Below are 23957 nucleotides of genomic sequence, written 5' to 3'. Positions count from 1 at the left end.
TCTCTCTCTCTCTCTCTCTCGGTCACTATACCTCTTTCCTTTCCTCTCTCTCTTATTCTTAGTTTTGGCTCATGTATCTTTTTCTTTCATTTTCTGAGTCCTAGTATCTTTTTCTTCTTCTATTACATCCCTCTTTTTATATCTCTCTCTTTTTTGTTGTATCTCTCTCTCTGTCGCTCTTATTTTCTTAGTTTTTTTTATTTATCCCTTTTTCTTTCTCCTTTCGGTTTCCTCCCTTACTGCCACTTTCTTTTTTTCTCTTTTTTTATCTCTCTCTCTCTCTCTCAAACAAAATCAATCGAATATCAAAAAAAAAAAATTAAAACCCGTCAAATAATAATAATAATTTTTTTAAACATTTTAACTTTAAAACTCTTTTAAAAAAAAAGTTTTCCTTTCCAACCCAAACTACCGTTTTTTGTAAATAACGAAAGTGTTGGAATTGTTAAGAAGAATCTACCTGAATTTATATTTAAAACGTTTTTTTACGGACGGTTTACTTGCTACCATCGAGATCATCGAAAAGTTGCAATGCGTGTTAGGTCTAACGTGTTAATAACTCGTAAATCATTAAACGAAAGACCTGAAGCACCGCCTTCTTCTAATGAAGATAACAAAAAAAAAAAAAAATTTATATTGAAGACCTCAGAGCGATACGCATCCGTTACCGGTATAAAAAAGTATCACAAACGGTTTTTTTATATTTTTTCCTTTTTTTATCCTTGCCGAAATTTTGTTACCCCCCGCACTCCGCACCCCGCGCACACACACTCGCAGACAACATCATCCATTCCCACGGTTAAAAAAAAATTCGCACGAAAAATAAATTTTCTTATTATATATATTAATTAATTAATGTTTAACTTATGAAAGACTCTTTTGACTTATTTATTTAATTTCCCCGTGCGTGAACACTTAAAACGTATGCAAATCCTCCCTTCATGACGTCACACATTTATTTTACGCCACTTCAAAGTCTTTGAAACAATTATTTTTCAAGTGTGGGAAAAAAAAAGTAATAATAATTTTTTGACTTTTTTTTTTTATCCTCTCTCTCCTCTCCCTCTCTCTCTCTTGTCAATGACGCACGTATAAGAAAAAATAAAAAAACGTTTAAAAAGTTAAAAAAAAAAAAAACCTTTGAAAAGTGAATTGAAACAAAAAAAAGTGATTGAAAATCAAGAGTTTTGCGTTTGAAATATTATTTTATAATAATTTTTTTTTCCCTTTCCCCTCCCGCCCCCTTCCGACGACTTCCTCCCTCCCTCTTACGAAACGATTGAAATTTTTTTTTAATAATAATAATAATAATAAAACCGTTTATTTCATTCCGTTTGATGTTTTTTTATAGAAAGAAAATAAAAAGAAAAAAAAAAATTAACGCATCACGTGTGTTAAGTTAAATAAACAGAGGTAAAGTTTCGAAACGAAATGAAAATGTTTCAAAACATTCGCGAATTTTTTTTTAACCGTTTCTAAAATTTCTTAATAGAATTTTAAATAAATTCTCACTTTAAGTATTTTTATATGTTAATATAACAATTAAATGTTTTAAAAAAAAAAAAAATTTAAATAAGAAATTTAACGTAAACAGAATTAAAATGGAATTAAAAAGGAAAAAAAAAAAAAATTTCGTCGTTTCCGGTTTTTTTTTTTTTTCCGGAGGGAAATTCGGAAAAATGGAATGAAAGAAGTGGGAAGGAGAAGAAAGAAAATTATCGACGATTTATTAGAATTCTCGTATTTTATTCGAATGATTTCTTTAAGAAAAAGAAAATAATTTGATGATTAGATGAAAGGGAAGCTGTTGTTGCGGTACAAACGAGGCGGGGGAGGGGATGAGGAGGGAATAAGGGGATGAGGGGGGAGACGGGGAGGGGGGTTACGGCGTAATTAATCGTAATTTGAGTTAATCGCGTAAAAGGAATTAAAAATTAGGAGGAAAAGGGTTTTTCGAAAAACGTTACGACATATTTTACACATATAGGAAACGTTTAAAGATACTACACGTTCGATGATAATAATAATAATAATAATAATAATAATAATAAGGAAAATTGATAAAAGAAAAATTCCCCTAAGAAATACTACACAAACGAGAAAGTAAAAAAAAAAAAAAAAACATTTTAAAAATTCATTAAAAAGATGACAAACATGTGTCATGTGTTTGTTGTTTGTAACACCTAACTAAAAAATTTAATGAAAAATTAACCCTAAGACAAAATGGCGGACGGTTTTCGGGAGGAAAAAAAGGATGGAATGGAAAACCTTTTTCTTTCACGTTTTCCGGTTTACTTTCTTATTTTATTACATTTATTATTATTATTATTGTTTTTTAAACGGTAAATTTAATTTGTAAAAGAATTTTTAATCGACTTTAATGGATCAATAAACAATAGTCGGGAAATAAATCGCTGTAAAAGGTCTTGGAAAAAGAAAAACAAAAGAAACCGAACGAAAACCTTTAGGGTTTGTTTTAAAACTTTTTTTTTTTTTTTTTTTCTTTTCTTTCTGTTAAGAAATCGGAAATTTTATTTTTAACGTTTTATTAATTTTTTTTACCCTTCGAGAAAATTTTTTTTTTTTTTACGAATTTAAATTTTTTAACGGTGGTTTTTTTTTTCGAATAATAATAATAATAATAATGAATTATTATATCAAAAAAATTTTTGGAAAGTCACGCCATCGAATTTTTTTTTTCCTTTTTCCTTTTTATAATCAGTTTAATCCTTAAATAAGTTTTAACGTGTACGATAAAAAAAAAAAGGGAAAATAGAGTCGGACCTTTTGATTGATTAAAAAACATATTGGGCACATTTCTGACACGTTTTTTTGTAAAACGATATTCACAACAGATTTATATAAAAAAAAAAAAGAAAAGAAAAGAGGGTAGAGAATATATATATGTATGAAATAAAAAAAGGAAAAAAAAAAAAAAAGAGGAGGAGGGTTGTTGTTGTTGTTTAATAGGGGTGTTGTATAAATCATCATTACAAACAAATTTGTTTGTTGTCTAAAATCCTTATTTGTCGCAATGGTAAATTTTTTATGTAAAAATATATTAAAGAAGGTGTGAAAAATAAAATTATTTTATATCATCATCATCATCATCATTTTTCTTTATGTATTTTCCGAGTGTGCGAGTTTCGTAAAAGAAAATTTAAATAGATTTTATTTATCGAATAACATAACGTTGTTGTTGTTGTTGTTGTTGTTGTTTTATATATTTACAAACAAATCGACTAAACACTAAACGTTTTCATTTATATTTTTAACAAATTAATTCTTTTCATTTTATATCGATTTTTTAAATTTTTAACGTCTTTTTTTTTTACGCGCGCAAACACAAACACAAACGAATTATAAATATTTCAAACTTTATACACACATTTTAACGTGTAAATATTTAATAAATTACTTTTTTGCGTCGACATGAAATAACAATCATTATTATTATTATTATTTAGAGAGACAGAAAGAAAGATGATAGAGAAAGAAAAATAAAAGAAAGTATTTTCATATTTAATAAAGTCACGTTTTTGATTATAGTAGTACCTCTTTTCGAATGACACGTCATCTAACTTAAGGGGGGTACCCCAGCAAAAATGTACGAACTTTAATTTTTTTTTTTTTTTTTTTTTTTTACTTCTTTTGTCAGTTGCAAATTCAAATCTTCTATTATTTAAAATAACAGAGATCGGATTTCAATTGAAGGGTCTTTTCCGAATAGAAAAAAAAAAAAAAAAAAATTAAAGGAGAGATCAATGGCTTCGAATTCCAAACGTTAATTTTAGTAATTTTTAGTTTTAGTAATATTTAGTTAGTTAGTAATAGTTAGTTAGTAGTTAGTTAGTTAGTTAGTTAGTTAAATGCGAGGGTTTTTATAATTATACAAAAAAAAAAAAAAACTCGTTGTAAAAAAATTTTCGGTGTTAATCACATAAATTATTTTGCTGTTGTAAATACCGGTTTTAAACGATAGCAAAAAACGATTTTTTTTTTACTCAAATAATAATAATAATAATAATAATAATAATAATAATAATAAAATTGAATAACGACGGAATGATGAATGACGACGGACGATCATAAAAGATTTTTTTCAAAAGTTCGCCATATAAAAACGGTTAAATCAATTTGTGGCAGGACATTGAGGTCCCCCATTCCCTATAATCCACTTCAACATTAATCAACCGCAATGGAAAAAAAAAAAAAAGGAAAAAAAGGAAGAAAAGGAAAAAAAATCAATCTTTAGAAATGCGGTTGTTGTTGTTGTGAGAATGAGGATTTTCTGGAAAAGACATTTTGTACCAAAAAGAAAATTTTTTTTTTATTGAAATTGACGGATAATATTTCTAAAAAAAAACTGACCTTCTGGTATAAAAAAAAAAAAAAATCAACAAGTTGTGCGGCTGCCCCCTCCCCTCCCCTCTCCTCATCTCATTCTTTCCCACATAACCATACGCATGCCCCCCCTACCCCCCGGTGAGAGTCGATAAATGTAAGAAAAAAGAAAAAATCAGGAAAAATCAATTTGATTTTTCCCTTTTTCCTTTTTTATCCCGAATCATTTTTCGATATGAAAAAAATTTTTAACGTGTCACTAAATAATAGGTTTCATTTCGACGGGGTTATAATTTAAATGAGAAAAAAAAATAATAATAATAATAATGAAAAAAGCGAAGATGTTTTGGTAGCTTTAAAATCTTCATCTTCATCTTCGAGTTCTTTCATAACTCTTAAAAAATAAGGATGTTAACGCACCTGGCATCCTTTGTTACTATCTTATCGGGAATCGATCGTGGCACGATTGTTAAAAAAAAAATCTTTCTTTACAGTTTTTATTATTATTATTATTATTATTATTTTTTCTCTCTCATTTAAGGGTATCGTGAACAAACACACAGAAAAAATTTTCAACATGAATGAAAAAACTTTTTAAAAATTTTACGATTTGTGTTTTGCCAATAATAATTACAATAATCTATTACCACGTTTTTTGATACGATTTTTAATTTTGTTATGTTGGCACGCATCGGTAGTGGCATACGAAAGATCTTTTTTGGGGGAGAAGTGGTCGATAAGAATTTTGATAATGTGAAAATGATAAAAAGAAAAGTTCGAATTCGTTTTTTTTTTTTTTCGTGGCATTAAACAAGTTTTTAAAGTGGCAATAACATTAAAAAAGGAAATTTATGAAGTGTTAGAAAAAGGAAAAAAATTGAAATCCGTGGATTTATCGATAAAGAAAAAAAAAAATTTTTTTTTTTTTTTTAGCGAAATTGAAAAGTTAAGAAAGAAAATTCAAAAAACGAAGAAAATAATAAATCCCGATGTGATGTTTCTCAAGAGAGAAAGAGAAAGAAAGAGAGAGAGAGAGAGAAAGAGACAGTTAGAGAGAGAGAGAGAAAAGGAAAAGTAATTTAGTTAAAATTGAAACTCAATAACAGAGTGTAAAATTTTAAAAAGGAAACAGGAAATCGGTTTGAAAACAACTTGAGAGAAAGAGAAAGAAAGTCGTCAAAGGAAAAGAAAAAGAGACAGAGAGAGAGAGAGTTGAGCTCCTGCTGATTTTGTTACTCCCGTTCCTGTTGCTGCTCTCTCCTGTTTTTAGCCTCTTTTTTTTTTTTGTTAAAAAAAAAAAACATTTTACACTTTGGATAAATTTTATAACGTTTTCCGAAAAAAAAATTTTTTTTAAAAATATTTTTGTGTCACGTGATTCATCAACACAAATTTTGCCAACTTAAATTTTTTTTACAATCTAACAAATCGTACATTCAATATTAATTTTTAATCGTGGCACGAGATTATTTCCCTTAATAACTATCCCCAGCGCAATTTTCGGGTTTTTCTTTAAACTTTTTTATTTTTAATAAAGTTCAGACGATAGACATTTTTAAAATGAAAGCAGGTGGATCCCTTAAAAAAAAAAAAAAAAAAAAAGAAATTTAAGAATTTGATACGCCATTCAAAAAACATATTCATAATTTTTTAAAATAATAATAATAATAAGAGGAGGAGGAGGAAGAGGGGAGGGAAGGGGGGGGGAAACCGATGAGATTTATAAATATAAATTTCATTCATTGTCGAAAATATTCTTTTTTTTCTTCGAATAATAATAATAATAACACTAATAAAAAATAATTTTATTACCACGTTCGTGAATTTAACTTTTTTTCTTATTCTTATTTATTATTTTATTTATTTAAAATATTTTAAAGAATAATAATAATAATTTATTAAAGAATTTAAATTTTAAAAAAAAATTCGCGCGTTTTTTTAAAATCGAATTTGTTATAAATAAAAATGGCGTCGATCGAACGAAAACAAAAAAAAAATGAGCAAACGTGTGATTTTATTGTTTTTTTTTTTTTTTTTTCGAGAGTTTTCTCGGAAAATTATTTATTAATCATTATCATCATCATAATCGTTATCATTACCTTTGTTAGAAAATTTTCCGCGATTTTTATTTTACGATAATAATAATAATAATAATAATGTTTTTTCGAAAGCGAAAACGAAAAAAATGTTTTTTTTTTTTTTAATGAGGAGGAACACAAACAGGAAAGTTTTTTCCTTTTTTTTTTTTTTTTTAACACCGTCGAGATTGAAGAATAATAATTACAGGTTAAAAAGTATTTCAAAAAGGAAAAAAAAAAGGAAAAAAAAGGAAAAAAAGGAAATAAAAAAAGAAGGAAAGAAAGAAAATATCGATTTTGATTCACGCATGGATTTCGTAGTCATCGGATTCACGCCTTTAAATTTTCGGAAATCCTTTTTTTTTTTTAAAATAATAATAAATCAAAGAATGAAATATTCAAATCGATTTCGCGGTTTTTTTTCTGTGTGTATGTAATGAAGTGTGCGTGAGTGTAAAACCCCCAGACCCCCAAAAAAAAAAATAAATTAATAAATAAATAAATAAAAATCAATAATAAGAAACAGAAAAAAATTTTTTTTTTTTTTTTTTTAAATAACCAAAAAAAAACGCACGAAGAAAATCGTCATCCTGATCGTCCGCCATTTTTAATTTTTTTTTTTTTTTTTTTAGGGGATAATTAAGAATTTTAACTAATTACAAATAAATTTAAATGCGTCATTAATTGATTTAACGCCGTCGGATCGATCTTAGCCTAAATTTTGTAACGTTTTATTTGTAACGCGGCATAATTTTACGCTTCGATTACTTTTTTATTCCCTTGTACGTGTTATCAAAACATGGGAGGATTGGGGGGAGGGGGTAGGCGGATAACGCCGCCAACAACAAAAAATCGATAATTAAAAATCTCCCCCCCCCGGAATCGATTTTGGTATTTGAAATAGTTTTACAAATGCTTGGAGATAAAAAAAAAAAAAAAAAAAATTTATTTTTATAAATCTTGGAAAAATTATGTAAAGGAAAAACAAATGACGAGCGAAAGAGAGAGAGAGAGAGAGGATATGAATGAATAATAATAATAATAATAATAATAATAATAATAAATTGTGGGTTTTAAAAAAAAGGCCCCGAGGTGAGAGAGAACACGAATGCAATGTCGGCGGTCCGCCGGGCCAATAATGGCCCTCATTAGTCTCTCTCTTTCTCATATTTTGTTAAAAATATAGTAGAGAGAGAGAGAGAGACAGAGAAAGAGTCATTATGTTTGAGTGGAAGAGCTGTCAATGAATACAAAATGATCGATATTTAATGAATCAATCAAATTATATAAAAAAATGAACTTTGATTTCATCTCTCATCACCGCCTTTTTCCACATTTTATCCTCTCTCTCTCTCTCTCTCACTACCTCTCTCTCTTTTTTTCCCCGGAGGAAAATTTATTACCACTACTACTGCTACTCCACACATTAATTTTAAATAAAATCAACAACGGCTCAAATTCTAATGACACGTACTTTTTTTTTCCACCGAGTATCTATCGATTTTGACGGGTATTTAAACAAAAAATACGATTGATTACGTAATTACAGGGTGTATAAAAAAAAAAAATTTTTTTTTCACAAACGATTAATTATTTGTTTAAAAAAATAAACTCGTTTGTCAAAATAAAATTTATTAACTGTTATAAATCCGTGATCGTTTAACACTTTACATCTCGAATCGAACTCGAACTCGAATTTTATTTATAATTAACGAACATAAATTTTATTTGTTTTTTTTTTATAATAAACAAACAACACGAAAAGGCGTTTTCAAAATTTAAACCAAAAAAAAAAAAAAAAAAAAATTAATAAATGAAAACCCCCCGACATTTTTAATTTTATTTAAAACAAAAATAAACATTTGCAATTTATTGTCATTATTATTATCATTATTATTATTATTATTATTATTATTATTATTATTATTATTAAAAAACGTCACGGTTTACAAAAGGAAAAAGAAATTTTTACGTTTTTTATAATATTAAATCCTCATAAGTTTGTTAATTTTATAACCGATTTTTATTCGTTTTTTTTTAAATTTGTGAAGTAACGAATAACGGTTTTTTTTTTTTGGAAATTTTTTCTTCTGCTATAATATTATAATAAACCCAACATTTTAAATATATATATATATATATATGTAAAAACTAGTAAGTTAAAAATCAAAAACAAAAAAAATTGGTTTGATTTGTAAACTTACCAATTTTTTTTTTGTCTGCTACCACGTTCGCTATTATTGATCTCTCTCTTTTTTTTTTTAATTTTAACGTTATCGAAACAAAACGTTCAATATGTTTTTTGTTTTTTTTTTGCACTTTTAAAAAATAGAACGACGTGGCGTCCGTCACAACATTTCAAAAACAATAAAAATAATAATAATAATAATAATGGAATTAAAAATTAATACGTGCCAATTTAAAAAAAAAAAAAAGAAAAAAGTGACATTAACACAATTCGCACGTTTTTCAATTTTCGCGACGCGCGTTTTTAACGAATCGGAAAATTTATTATCATCATCATCACCATCATCATCATTATTATCATAGGTTTTATGCATTAACCTTCGGTGATTTTCTCGCGGTAAAAAAATTTTACATAGAACAAAAAAACTAAAGTTGTCGCGCAAGTATTTTATTTTATTTGTTTATTTTATTATTATTATTATTTGATAAACGAATTATAACTGTCAATTTTTTTTTTTGTTAGTTTGTTCTTCTTTTTCTTCTTCTTCTACTTCCCATCTTTTATTTACCAGACACCAGCTGCTCTCTCTCTCTCTCTCTCTTTCTATCTCCCGCAAAACATTAAACATTTTAATTTTTCCCTTTTTTCCGAAGGGGTTCAAAAAATAAAATTCAATTAAATATTCAACGAACGGATTATTATTAGTTCTCTTATTAAGTTCCGACGTGTAGGAAAAAAAAATTTTTTTTTCCTCCTTTCCCATTATTATTATTATTATTATTATTATTATTATTATTATTATTATTATTATTATTATTATCAACGCGACTACGTTAAATTTTTCATCGAGGAAAAAATAATAAAATAAAATAAAACTAAATGAATTTTTTTTTTTTGTATTGTTTAAATGTCGAGACTGACTGAAATGGTGACTGACGTCACACACACACATCGTCTGCATTATTTTTCTTCTGCTTACTCCTGCCACGACGACCGTTTTATTTTGATTTAATTCGTGATATTCAAAAAAATTAAATTCATCACGATGACATTTATTTTAAAAACGACGACGATGATGATGATGTTAAAATTTTTTATTTTTTTTTATTACGTCCAATTATGAAAATGAGCCCTTCAACAACAACAACAACAACAACAACAACAATAATAATAATAATGATAATAATAATAATAAATTGAATTGATTGAAGGTGGTGGTGGTGGTACTCTTACTACTGCTACCATCTCTTGCTACTACCTGCTACGAATAATAATAATAATAATAATAATCAAACCTCGAGAAAAAAAAAATGATATCTATATATATCTCAAATAAAAAAAATAAAAAAAACAAATCGTGATCTTAGAAAAAAAGAAGCAGAAGAAAAAAAAAAAAAAAGTAACCGGGCAAAATCGTTTTTTATTATTTTTTTTCTCACTTTAAGTTCTACAAACTTAACAAAAAAAAAATCACGTTTTCCCTACCTGAATTAAATCATTAGTTTTTTTTTTAAAATCGACCATATTTTTTTTTTTTTTTACATTCGTTTTCTTTCGAGTTATCGATGATGATGATGATGATGATGATGATGATGATGATGATGATGATGATGATGATGATGATGATGATGATAATGATGATGGAGTCACGTTTTTATTTTTTACAAATTTTTCTCATAGCAAATTTTTTTTTTTTTTTACTGCTACAGTTTAGCATGTATATTAATTACACCCCTCCTTCCTCCCCACACCTTCCGGTTATTTTTTTAAAATAGTACTTAAAATTAATCAAACGTGGCAGAAGACAAATTTGTAAAAAAAAGTTTTCTTTTTTTTTCCGGAATCATTTCACGACGGATTACGTAAAAATAAAATAAAAATTCGTCCATCTCGCAATGAGGTCGATTTTAAAATATAAATAAAAATCGATTAATAATTATTATTATTATTAAGTTATTAAATCGATAATTATCGATCAATAGAGTTCAATAATTAAAATATTTCGCTTCGAATCTGGTTCGTTCGTTCGTTCGCGCGCGCAAAAAAAAAAAAAAGAAAAAGATTTTGAAATCGCGACGGTATTATTTGCGTTTTGCTATCGTATAAATTTTTTTTAAATAAAATCGATAATCGATATATTATTAATTCGATTATTATTTTTAAAAATCGATAATAAAATATTAATAATAATAATAATAATTTAAAATCGACAATTTGTTTGTTATATTTTTTCCCCCCGATTCATTCGAAAAAAAAAATTTTTTCGTTTATTTAATATTTAAAAAACCCGTCGCGAAAATCAGGTTTGCCAACATTAATAATTTTTTTAATAATCAATTTAAATTTTTAACAATTAAACATCGTTTGGAGGAAGAATTTTGAGTTTTGCTGTCGTTAATTCGTTACGTCATTATTTTTGCAATTATCGCGAAAAATATATTTTAAAAAATATTTCTGTGTCACACACAATCCATCATGGCGAATATATTTTCATTTTATTATTATTATTATTATTCTATCATCTATCTATTTTTCTTTTATTTTTTTTTTTTTTTTTTTGCCAAAAATAAAAATGTCAGTATTATTATTATTATTATTATTGACGTTTCAATTACTTTTGATTTTTTGGCGCAATAACGAACGCAAATGGAATCAATATTTAAAATAAATTGACGGCAAATTTTTTTAATAATTTTTGCGCTCCGAAATAAAATACAATAATAAAATGATGATGATTTTTTTTTTTTTCGAAAAGTTTAATTAACGTTAATAAATGATAAAATTTATTATTATTATTATTATTATCTTTTTTCGTACGCGGTTATTATGTAATTTTTTTTTTTTTTAAGGGGGGAAGAGGACTCGAAACATAACGAAAGGGGATACGAAGCCAAATTATTTAATCATTTGCTAACGTTTATAAAAAATTTTTTTTTTTTTTAATGCAAAACAAATTTTTCCCATATGTTTGTTTTTCGATGATGACGTCAACAAATTTAATTTTATTTATTTAAATAAATTATTTATAAAAATTCAATTCGGATAAATTTTTAAATTAAAAAAAAAAAAAGTTTGATTTTCAATTAAAAATTTTTCTACCTGATTATATGTATATAAGGTTCAGTAAAAATCAATTTGACGTGGGAATAGAAAATAAAAAAGTTATTGCGTCGTTAGAATAATGTTATGATAAAAAAAAAATATTTTAGGTACTCACCGATTTTTGGCAGCAGCAGCTCTATCCCTTTGCCGTCGGTTTTTGAACCAATTTCCGACTTGCGTCGGAGTAAGTCCCGTGGCTTGTGCCAGTTCCCTTTTTTTGGTAGGATTCGGATATGGATCTTGTAGGTACCACTCCCTAAGCAAAGATCTCGTCCTTTCTTTAAAACAATGAGTTTTTTGTTCTCCGTCCCAGATAGTTCTGGGTAGCGGAAACTTTTTTCTCACTCTGTATTTATCAACTGGTCCTAAGGGTCTTCCCCGTAATTTTTCAGCTTCCTGATAGTGAGCTTCGAGCCACATGGCTTGTAATTTCCCATGGGAATCCTTACCGAATTTGTGGTGTTCGAGAATCGAATACATTTCTCGATAGTGACCACTGTGAAATGAAACGATAGCACGCGCACGGAGAACGGCTTCATTTTTGTTCAATTCGGATATATTCGGATGAGCGACGGGCAAAGACCACAGAAATCTAGCGAGTCGTTCTATGTCACCACTTTCTTCTAGGGTTTCACAAACGGCCGCGACCTGAGACACGGTGAAATTAAGCGTTGGTAACGCAAATAGAGGACTAGGGATGATCGGCGGCACCGGCACCGGAGCGGCGGCAGCGGCGGCGTCCGGCCTGCCGGCCATGGCAGAGGCCACAGCCGCCACTTCACTGTTTTGGTATATCACTGTCTTTCACACCTGAAATAATCACTGCGATACGAGCATCCGACACCCGATCATTGCGGTATCCGTAACAAGACTTGAGTTTAGCTAGTGACTCTACACCGGAGCAAACCCACGCTCCTCCTTGATTAGTTTCGTTACCCCGGCAACGTATTTATTACCATGACGTCGACCAATGAAAAATCACGAAACGATATTTGCCCGGGGATGAGTTTCATTCGTGTTTCAATTTAAATCGGGGAAATTTTTAAGAGCGGGGGGAAAAAATTTTTTTTTTTTTTTTTTTTTAAAAAGAACCGCCCTGACTCCTCTCCTTCATTTTCACATAAACAATCTCAGCTTGTTTAAGTTGGTTTCGTGTCGAAAGTTTTTTTATGCTTTTACGTCTTTAAAACTAAAGCAAACTTTGTATTTTTTTTTTTTTATAACAAAATTTTTAAAACTTTATTTTAACAATAATTGTTTTTTCATTATTATTATTATTATTATTATTATTATTACGAAAATAAAATCGTTAAGAATTTTTTCTTAATAATTATTTAACGTTTACAACAACATAAAATTTCACATTTTCAACGAACATTTTTTTTTTTTTTTTGTATATTTAAAAACCAAAGGCTATTTAATATATTTATTACTAAAATTTATAACTAAAAATTTTTAGTGTGACAATTTTGCCTTTAGGGGGGCAGGTACGTAACCGTTAATAAAAATTTCAAAAAAAAAATTATTAAATAAATAAATAAATTTTCAAAAAATAATTTTTCGTGCGTTTTCTTTTACATTTTTCCTCTCCTTTTGACGACTAAAATCGTTTTTAGTTTTAATAAATTTTATGTAAAAACTAATAATAAAACTATTTTTTATTTTACGCAACACATAAATTCGCGTTCACATAATTTTTTTTTTAAAAAATATTTTCGCGCCACTAAAAAAAAAATAAATTTTTTTTTTTTAATATTGATTTTCTTACGAGCGTAAACTTTTCGTATGCAAAACAAAAAAAAAAAAAAACCGACGCATTAAAAATTTATTTCGGTTAACGGGTTAAAAGGTCAAAAAAAGTCATAAATTTCCCTTCACACGCACTCACCCCACCTCCCTTACAAATTTGCAAATTTTTTTAAAAATAAATCTGAGAAAATTTTAACGTTTTATAAAAACTCAAAAGATTTATAAAAAAAAAAAAAAAAGAGAAAAGGGTGGAGCAAGAATATTTTTTAAAAGGAAAAATCTCTCTCTATCTCTCTCTCTCTCCCATTTTTACACACAAATCATTAAATAAATCTTGAAAACAACAACAACAACAACCACAATCACAATCACAACAACAATCGCAACAAAATTTTAAACGTATATTATTCGAAAGGATTTAAATTTTTTTTTTTTTTTACGTAGGCGAAATTTTTTGAAAGGTTTAACATATAAAAACAATTCCTAAATTTTTTTTTCTTTTATCCTGTCAGTCTTTTTGCAAGAAATTTATCTTTAAAATCAAATATTCGTTGGGAACACCAACAACAAAACTATCATCATCATCATCATCATCATTATCACTTAAATCTTTTTTTTTTTAACGTGGAAACCGAGGGAAAAATATAAATAAAAATGATAGACAATTCGTTTAGTAACAACCACCATTTCAATAAAATTCGACAAAAAAAAAAAAAACGTCTGCTTCAGGTTGTCAAAAGTGGAGTGGAGTGGAAGGGGAGTGGGAGGGCAGGGGAGGAGGAAGAAGAAGCTACCGTTTGGGAAAGAAAGGGAGTAAATAATTTAAAACAAAAAAATTAATTATCTAAGGCACGATATAAAAAAAAAAAAAAAAAAAAACCTGCCACTCTTGTTTGGCAGTTTATTTTAGTATTTAAGTGATTTTAATGGGTGTCATAATTTTACTCGTTAGATATTTGACAGGAGTTGAAATATCCTAACAGAAAAAAAAAAAAAAAAAAAAAAATCTTATGTTAATTTTTTTATATCGTTTATTATTATTATTATTATTATTATTAGTATTTTCGATCCCGTCTAGACCCTTGTTAAACGCCCCGATGATAGTGCTAAATAGGTAGTATATTCTACTACTATCAGACTTTAGTTTTTTTTTTTTTTTTTTTTTTTTTGATAACTAGTTAACATTATATAAAATTTTTGATTGAAATAATAATAATAATAATAATAATAATAATAATAATATTAGTTGTATTTATACGTATTAGTAATTAATAATAACTGTTTAATATTCAATTTAAAGGGAAAAAAAAAGAAAAGATTTTCACATAAATATAGGAACGAATCATTTAGACTAAACTAAAAATGATAATGGAGTATAATGGAAATAACATTATGGGTTGTGTGCGGTGTAGATGAAATCGGATTAAATGAATGATTGACAAAGAGACGTGGCCATAATCTCTAAAATGGGTTGTTGTTGTTGGGGTGCCCTTGAATCTCCCCCCTTTTTTTAGATTCTTCTTCAAATAAGCTTTTTTTTTTTTTTTTTTTTTCACTTATTATTACGTTTAGCTTATTGATATTTTATATTTTTTCCGGGGGTAAAACATGGAAAACGTACGTACGTACGTGTGTGTGTGAGAGAGAGAGAGAATGATGTGAATTTGTTTTTACCTCTTGGTAAATGTGTCAAAATATATTCTTCCCCCTAAAGGTTTTTGTTTTTAAAAAAAAAACAGCTGATTTTAAATCAGCTTATTTAAATGAGTAAAATTTAATAATTGATTGAACATCATTTGATTTTTGTAATTTTTTCTTTTTTTTTTTTTAATCACGCGATTATTTTTTTTGAATTTTTTTGTAACGTTCTAGAATTTTCTTTTTGGACGTTATTTAACAGGGTGATTAAAAATGAAGCAAGAAAAATTTGGTTTTAACGTACGAATTATTAAAGGAAACTTAAAAAAAAATTTTTTTTTTTTTTTTTTTTGTTTAATTATGATTGATTACGAAAACATTTAAACTAATTATTGAATTATACGATTTAATGCGTTCATTATGAAATTATTAATAAAAAAAAAAACAGTGTCGTATTAAGGATGAAAATAATAATAATAATAATAAGAAAATTTTCGATTAATTATCATTGTAAAAAAAAAAAAAATTTCCCACGGTTACAAAAAAAAATACGTGAAAATCTCTATCTATCTCTCTCTTTCTCTCTCTTTTTCTTATGCCACGAAAGTTCTACTTTTATAACAAACAACAACAACAACAATTTTTTTTTCTTTTTGTCAATTTTCATTTTGTAAAATTTTTTCAAACCTTTTTTTTTTTTTTTTTTTTTCAAATCGTTGTTTGTATTCATACGTCGAGGTTGTTACCCTTTTTCCTTCCTTCCTTTCTTTCTTTCTTTCTTTACATTTTCATTCATAACAAACGATTTTAGTTTTATATAATGAAAAAATTATTCGGTCAAAGAAAAGAAAAAAATAGAAATACAAACAAAATCAGGTTAATGACCTCGAAAAAATAAAATTTCTTATTAATCATCCATTAATTGTTGAAAATTGTATTGAGAAAAAATAATAATAATATTTAATTCACGACTGTTAACAAAAAAAAAAAAAAAAACGGTTAACCTAATAATAATAATAATAATAATTGGGAATTTTATTTTTTTTTTAAATGAAATTCGAGGGATAAAAGTTTTAATTTAAAAGACATTCATTAGTGTTAAATTAATGCATTTTGTAAAAAAAAAAAAAAAAAAAAAAAAACTCAATTAAAATCATCTTAAATTTAAAAAAAAAAAAAAAAAAAAAATTGGCCTGGACTTTGTGAACCTTGATCCTGTTTTGTCATTAATAATTTAATTATTATTATTATTATTATTATATAAGGAGTTTAACAACCTGAAATTTATTTATTTTTTTTTGTTTAAAACGTGTTAACGTAAAACGAAATGTAGCGAAAGGATTAAACGAATACGAGATATTAATGATAGATGATGTACTTGTTGGGTGGCATTAATACCATTACTAAAAAAAAATGGAGTTCGAGATTAAAATAAATCGTTTGACATTTTGGTATTTGGTATAAATGACACGACGAATAAAATATATTTCGAGATGCGAATCGAATCGAATCGAAAGTAACGAGAATTTTGGTGGGAGAAAAAAAAAACAAATTGAATTGCATTCGATAAACGGCTGTTGTTGTGGTTGTTGTTGTTGTTATCATTATTATTAATTAAGTCATACGAAACAAAAATAAAAATTGATATTAAAAATCGTACCTCGTAGAATTTTCTAAAATTCATTAATAATAATAATAATAATAACGAACGACGTTTTTAAGGATTTAATAACGTTTTAAAGTAAAAAAAAATTTAAATTTTCTTACCTTTTTCTTTATTTTCTTTCAATTTTCGAATTTTTCCCTTCTTTTTTCATCATCATTAACATTTTTCACAAAAAACCTAAAAAAAAAAAAAGAAAAAAAAAGAAAATTAATTCGTTACTTTTTTTTTTTTTTTTAAATTATAAGTCTCAAATTAAATTCGATGTTTTATAAAAAAAGAATCTTATATAATGTGATTCGTTTTTTTTTTAAAAAAAGATTTTCCTAAATTAAATACAACGTAAAAGAAAAAGAAAAAAAATCGAAGAAGTGAATTTATTATTATTATTATTATTATTTCTTTCCTCCTTTTTTTAATTTCATTCATTCATTCATTCATTCATTCTCTCTCTCAGTTTATTTCGTTCGTTTGAAAACAAAATGGCGTCGTTAATAGCGTAATTGTTTAGTCAACATAACGCGTGTGTGTGAGAAAGATTTTGAGTTTTTTACAAATAAAAATTATTTCCTTCAATTTGTTTTTTTTTTTTTTTTTTTTTTTACGAAACGAATTAATATTAAGTGTAAAACGTTTACCAACCTTAAAAAAAAAAAATAAAGTATGGATGAGCTCGAAATTATTTTTTATAAAGAAATTTTGTAAACATCATCCAAACGCGTGCAAAAACAATTTTTTTTTTTTTTTTTTTTTTATCATTAATTATTTAGAATAAAATTTTAAGTTGGCAAAATTGATTTCGAAAACGGAAATGAAAACGAAAAATTTTTTCGTTTCGTTTCTTCCTTTTTTTTTCCAGTTAATTCGTTTTTTTTTTTTTTTTGAAAGATGAGAACTTTGGTAGAAGGTAATGAGTTAAACTAACGAGGATTACCGATTACAGACTTCAACGTTGTTATTATTATTTTCATGTAATTTGACCTCCATTCTGCATTCGATTCGTATTCTGAATCAGGACAGTAATAAGGATTGTTTTCATTCCCTTTCTCTCCCCCACCCGTCCTCTGTCTCCCCCTCTCCCTTTTTCTCTCTCTCTCTCACACTCAACACAAATCCAACGCTTATAACTTATTCACAAAAAAAATAATAATTTCCGATCGATTTTTCCAATCGTAAAATAATAATAATAATAATAATAATAACAATAACAATAATAATAATAATAATAATAATAATAATAATAATAATAATAATAATAATGATAATGATAATAATAATAATAATGAATGAATAATAAAATGTCGTTGACATTTTTTTTCTCTTTCTTTCTTTATTTCTTTCTTTCTTCCTTTCTTTCTTTCTTTCATTCTTTATTATTATTATTATTATTTAGCTCATCATGCTTTGATAAACAAACGTCGAACCCATCATTAGTGTGTGTGCGTGTGCCTGCTACTACTCCACCACCACCACCTTCAATCGTGGTCGAAAGTGCCAAAATAAGAAGAAAATGAATGAAAACAATGTTCAGTGAAGCTGAATAATTCTCCCTCCCCGGGGGGTGGGAAAGGGAGTGGAGGAGGGGAGAGAGAACAGATTAAGAAAACTCTCAACCTTTTTTATTAGAATTTATATATATATATATATAAATAATAATAATAATAGATTATTTTTAAACTATCAATCAAAATGTAACTCATTTTTGTTAGACATATTGTCCTCGTTACGACGAATCATTATTATTATTATTATTATTGCTTCCGGTCAAAAATGACATATTTTCTTTTAAAAAAAAAAATGTCCGTCTTTTCATCATTAATATATATATATATATTTACCGCTTTTATTATTTTAGCAGAATATTAACATTTATAAAAAGGTACGACAAAAGTAGTTTTGTGCGTAAAGATTTTTTTTTTTTTTTTACTTCATTGATTGTCATTGGAGATTTTTTTTTTTTTTTTTTTTTTAAACCAAAAATCGGATTATTATCATCGTCGTGTTAAAAAAAAAAAAATTTGAGTCACGTTCTTTTTATTATGTCAGGAAAAAGAATACAAAAAAAAAAAAAAAATACGTTTTTAAAAGTATTTAAAATACGTTAATAATAATAATAATAATAATAATAATAATAATAATGATTATTTTAATAGTTTTCTTTTTTTTTACTACCTGGTTTAATATTATTATCACAATATACCGTTGAATAAAAAAATAATGAATGTAAATATTTAGAAATAATTATTTTAAAAAAAGCAACACAAACGAAAGTTGTACGATACTTAAACGTTTACGAATCCTGTAAAATTATTATTATTATTATTTTCACTCATAATCACGACAATTCACCTTAATGTTTGTCGGATTGTTTTTCAACATTTATTCCAGGTTACTACCTGTCGATCCCTAAGGAATAAATGCCTGAATATCAATGATTTCTACATGCCTGAATAGATTTTCTCTTGTTATAACCTATGGCATGACAACAATTCTTGTAAGTCTCACTGAGACCATCTTATTCGATGGAAACGAGTTAATTCCTGTACTCCTGGGCTCCAGTGACTGACATCTGTGGAGTTGCCAGGTACAGGAGAAGTGAGATTCACAATCATGTAGAGCTGACCAAGGTTGACAATAGAACAAGGTTTGCCTTTTGGTTCTTCTGTCTTTATCTTGTTCTCATTTTGCTTTATTACAATTATGAGTCAGTTATCATATAACTTTTTCATCAGAACTATTTCTATACTCCCACTATTTTCCCTCATGCATTTCATCTTTAATGTATGCACACAGCATTCAAACTACAATTTTGTACCTAAAAACTTAAGTAATCTGAAGGCAGTTGAATGTTTCTAACCTTATATGAAATGAAAAGAGAATTTTACACTAAACATTTGGCAAAATATGTTATAATGAATCAAACTAACTTAAGAAAAGAGTTAAAGTGATGTACAATCAATAGATCCACACTTAAACAACAGGAATACACAGAGATTTTACATCCACCTGATACTATTAATTAATTACAAGTATTTTTATTAAACTACCTTCATTTTTATATAGTGTGACAGGGGTATATAGCTCAACTACTTATAATCAGCTCAAGAGATGTAAAATTATTAAATGGAGTCTGTTGTACCTTTTCATAATTCCTTACATTACAATCAACTAACATAAAGCCTACTAAGTTTTCCTGATTTTGATACAGTTTTAAAGAAGGTTTTACACTGTCTCTATGATAAACTATGTTGTAATAAGACAAACTAACTTAACAAAAGGGTTAAAACAACATACAATCAGTAAATTAACCCTTAATGATTAGAGAGTATAGAAATTTGTACACTGAATTAATATATATAAAATCAATCATTATTAATAAATATTTTTATAAAAATTATTCCAACATTTTGTTTTTTATGAGTAGATGAAAAAGATATTTAGTCAAACTACTCATAATTAACCCTAAATGTATGTAAAATTTTTAATCTGTTTTCTGGGTATTTGACTCCATTTTTTTGGTCAGCCAAACGTTTTTGCAAATGAAATTCATGTGTTAAAAAGTGGTACTTACCCATAATAATCAGATGTAGTAAAGCATCTTCTTAAATTATTTATTGCTGACGCTTCCTTTGTCACAAAAACCGTTGAACCATTTTTAAAATTTAAACTTAAAATAATTATAACTATCACTAAATAATATAAAAAACTAATTATATCACAATAAACTACACTAAATACCAAAACTTTTGATATACATAACTTATAACTAAATCACTAAATAAAACTATTAAAAAATTAATTAAAATAAAAAGCTGACATGATGTAAACGCCCGCGCGTGTCAACTGTTGGACTCTTAATACTATTATTATTATTATTATTTTTGCTGTAATTATAACGATGAAAATGGCGGGATAATTTGGGGAAAAAAAAAAAATAGAAAATTGTCGCCATTTTAAGAAAATAATTTTAGCGGTATTAAATATTTGTAATGTTGAAATTTTTTTCCAGCAAATAATAATAATAATAATAAAATGATAATTAAAAAAAAAAGAATTTTCTGGAAGGAATGAAAAAGAAAACAGTAAAAACCAAAAAAAAAAAAATTATTTTTTTATTTGATTTAAAAAGAAAATTAAATAATTTCTTTCCCCTCGCTTGCTCCCGCCCCCTACATTTTTCATCTCTCTCTCTCTCTCTCTCTCTCTCTCTCTCTTTTAAATGTCCTTTGAAATAATAATAATAATAATGCTATTGATGTTGTTGTTGCGTTTAACCGTTTTTAAATAATTTTTTTTTTTTTATTTAAATTTTTATTAATTTACACGTCAAAAAAAAAAAAAAATTTATAATAACGAAAAAGAGCAGACGACAGAGAGAATTTTTACGTAATATAATAATGTTCGTTTAAAAAAAAAAAAAAAAAAAAAACTCGCTGATTGGAACACCCCATCTCGATTCCTTTGACAAACAATCTCTTTTGTATGTTTAATAAGCTTACATGATTCAACGACAATGACAAAAATAAATAAAAAAGCGTATAAGAGTTTTTTTATAAGCTCATGTTAAATTGGGTTAAACGATTTTGTTTTTTTTTTTTTTTTTTTCTAAAAGTTTTTTGACGTGGCAAAAGATAATAAAAATACGATCAACGTTTAAATAAAAAAAATCTTTTCCTTCCTTTTCTATTGACAATAATAATAATAATAATCGTAACGTAATGACAATGCACTTTTTTTTTTTTTTTTTTAAATTTTTTATAAATTATTATCATGGTCAAAATGAAAATTTTTTTTTTCTTTGGTTAATCACTACAGCAGCAGCAGGATTCCTGTAGTATATTCTTGATAAAAAAATAAAAATCATTTAATTAAGTTTTATAATAAAAAAGATTTTTTTTCTTTTTTACCGGTCTATTAAAATTCACCCCTAAAAAAATAAAAAAATTTTTTTGTTAATAATTATTTGATAATAGACAAGTTAGAGAGAAAGAGAGAGAGAGAGAGAGAGGAAAGAAAAACGAGGGGAAAAATCGTGTGAGAGAGAGAGAGAGAGAGATGGAACAGAAATGTAACATGGCGGGAAAACTGGGAAAGGTGGGGGAAGGTGGGGGGGGTAAGGAAACGAACACAAATCTCAAAACGAGTAACAATTCCCTTCTCTCGTTACTTTTTTTTTTTTTTTTTTTTTCTTTTTCAGCGAAGCAGAAACAATAGCATTTGAAAAGAAATTTCCTCTTTCAATTTTCTCATCGTTGACTCAATTCTTTTCAGTTATTTTCTTCGAAAGATTCAATTTCATTCCTTTCACCCTCTCTCTCTCTTCCTTTCCTATTTTTCAATTTTTTTTTTATTCAATTTTTTTTTTTTTTTTACTTTTATTAAAAATTTATTCAAAAAATAAAAAAATAAAATAAAAAGAAAATTTTCTTTTTATTTTATTTTCCATCTCTTTTTCTTCTCTCTTTTCCTTTTTTTTACCGGAAAAAATTATTTTTTTTTTTTTTTTGTATTAAATATTTAAAATTAAATAATTTCTTTTCCGTTAGAATAATTACACAAAGGGAAAATTAAAAAAAAAAAAAAGAAAATTAGAAAATAATAATAATATTAACAATAATAATTAAATTTTTAATTTTTCTCTCTCTTTTCGAATGTGTATGTTTATCATGTGATTTACAATCTATAAAGATGATGATGATGATGATTTTTCTAGAAAAATAATTCATCAACAATAATTATTATTATTATTATTTTTTTTTTTTTTAAAAAAAACTAAATTTTTTCGTAAAGAACTAAAATAATAATGATATTTTTATTTTAAAACACAAAACTTATTAATAATTTTTTTTTTTTTTTTGGTTAATCGATTATTAATTATTGATATTTATTATTATTGTTATTATTATTGTAACAAATCAAACATAAAATTTGTTTTTTTTTTTTTTTTTTTCCTGTTAATAAAATTAAATCAATGTAAATATTAGTTATTACATAAAATTATGTAATTTTCTTAAATTATGTTCGATATTTTTTTTCCTTTTGCTTGCATATTTATAGAGAAGGAAAACAAAATGGCTAAATTATTTCGAATGGTTTTCGAGTAAGAACTATTGAAATTTTGTTTGTAAGTCTGAACACAGCAGAATTCATTAATGATGTAATAAATAATTTTAAATTATTTTCTGTCATTGATATTATGAGAGAGTGAAAATAAAACTATGTTCGATAATTTCTCAGGTGATTTATTTTAACAAAAATATCGAGAAATCATTTTATCCAAAATTATTATTATTATTATAAGTTAGAAATAAAAAAGGGAAACTAGAAAACGATTAATATTTTGTAAAATAAATAATATCGATATTAATTTTTCTTTTTTTTTTTTTGAAAGAGGTTTTTTTTTTTTTTAAGTTAAGAAACAAGGACACTGCTATTATTGCCACCACCGCCTCCACCATCTCCTCCAACATTACCATCGGCGCTCCCAGTATCATTTTTACCACTGTTATCAGGAACCGGTGTTTGTGCATTTGCATTTTCACTAATGTCATTCAATTCGTCAATGTGTTTTAATTTAACATTATTATCTTCTTTATATTTATTAATTTCACTTCCCTTGGCTACTAGTTGACGGTGGAAAGATTCGACAACTTTAACCAAATTTTCTTCGTTTGTTTTGAGAATCGGCAAGACATCTTTAACTGTCCTTTCACAAAGAATTCCTCCTATCATTCTATAGCATTTTCTATCACCTTCTATATCTTTTAAGGCATCTATAACTATTCTGAAAAATAAATTTATCATTTTTCGTTTAGCATCTAAATCGAAACGGTATCAAATTACCAATTTTTTTTTTTTTTTTTTTTTTTCATTCTAACCTGTGCTCTTGTAGCTCAAGCTCCATTTCGCTTAACTTGGTTGTCAAAAAACGCTGTTCACTACGTAATTTTTGAAAACCCATAAGTATTTCTTCGCTTGTTTTTGGCTTTGAACTCTTTCCTTTTTTAGCGGGCTCATTGTTTGAAGTCATTTTTAACGTTTTTCACCCGAAAAAATATAATAAAGACTTTTATTTAATAGTTGTTACTAAATTTCACGCATGCCTTTTGCGTGGGTAATATTGTCGCGCTTTCGAATTACATCATGGGGATTTTTTTCGTCATCATCGAGCTTAACGTCAAAACAAGAAGCAGGT

The 23957-nt window shown here is 26.4% G+C and overlaps 2 protein-coding genes across 2 annotated transcripts; both read right to left on the bottom strand.

Moving 5' to 3' along the window:
• Positions 1-11705: 11705 nt before the first annotated feature.
• Phum_PHUM338410 (Homeobox protein SIX6, putative) lies at positions 11706-12468 on the bottom strand (the record flags this gene model as incomplete). Its single annotated transcript, XM_002427688.1, has 2 exons — positions 11706-11709; positions 11828-12468. The coding sequence occupies 2 exons, from the start codon at positions 12466-12468 to the stop codon at positions 11706-11708; spliced, it is 645 nt and encodes a 214-aa protein (XP_002427733.1).
• A 10705-nt stretch (positions 12469-23173) lies between these two features.
• On the bottom strand, positions 23174-23792 carry Phum_PHUM338400 (prefoldin subunit, putative; the record flags this gene model as incomplete). Its single annotated transcript, XM_002427687.1, has 2 exons — positions 23174-23546; positions 23641-23792. The coding sequence occupies 2 exons, from the start codon at positions 23790-23792 to the stop codon at positions 23174-23176; spliced, it is 525 nt and encodes a 174-aa protein (XP_002427732.1).
• Positions 23793-23957: the final 165 nt, after the last annotated feature.

The sequence above is a fragment of the Pediculus humanus genome, genomic scaffold (genome assembly GCF_000006295.1).
Source record: "Pediculus humanus corporis 1103172107745 genomic scaffold, whole genome shotgun sequence".
Lineage (NCBI taxonomy): Eukaryota > Metazoa > Arthropoda > Insecta > Psocodea > Pediculidae > Pediculus > Pediculus humanus.
Note: the sequence above shows the minus strand (reverse complement) of the source record. Positions and strands in the feature narration are given on the sequence as shown.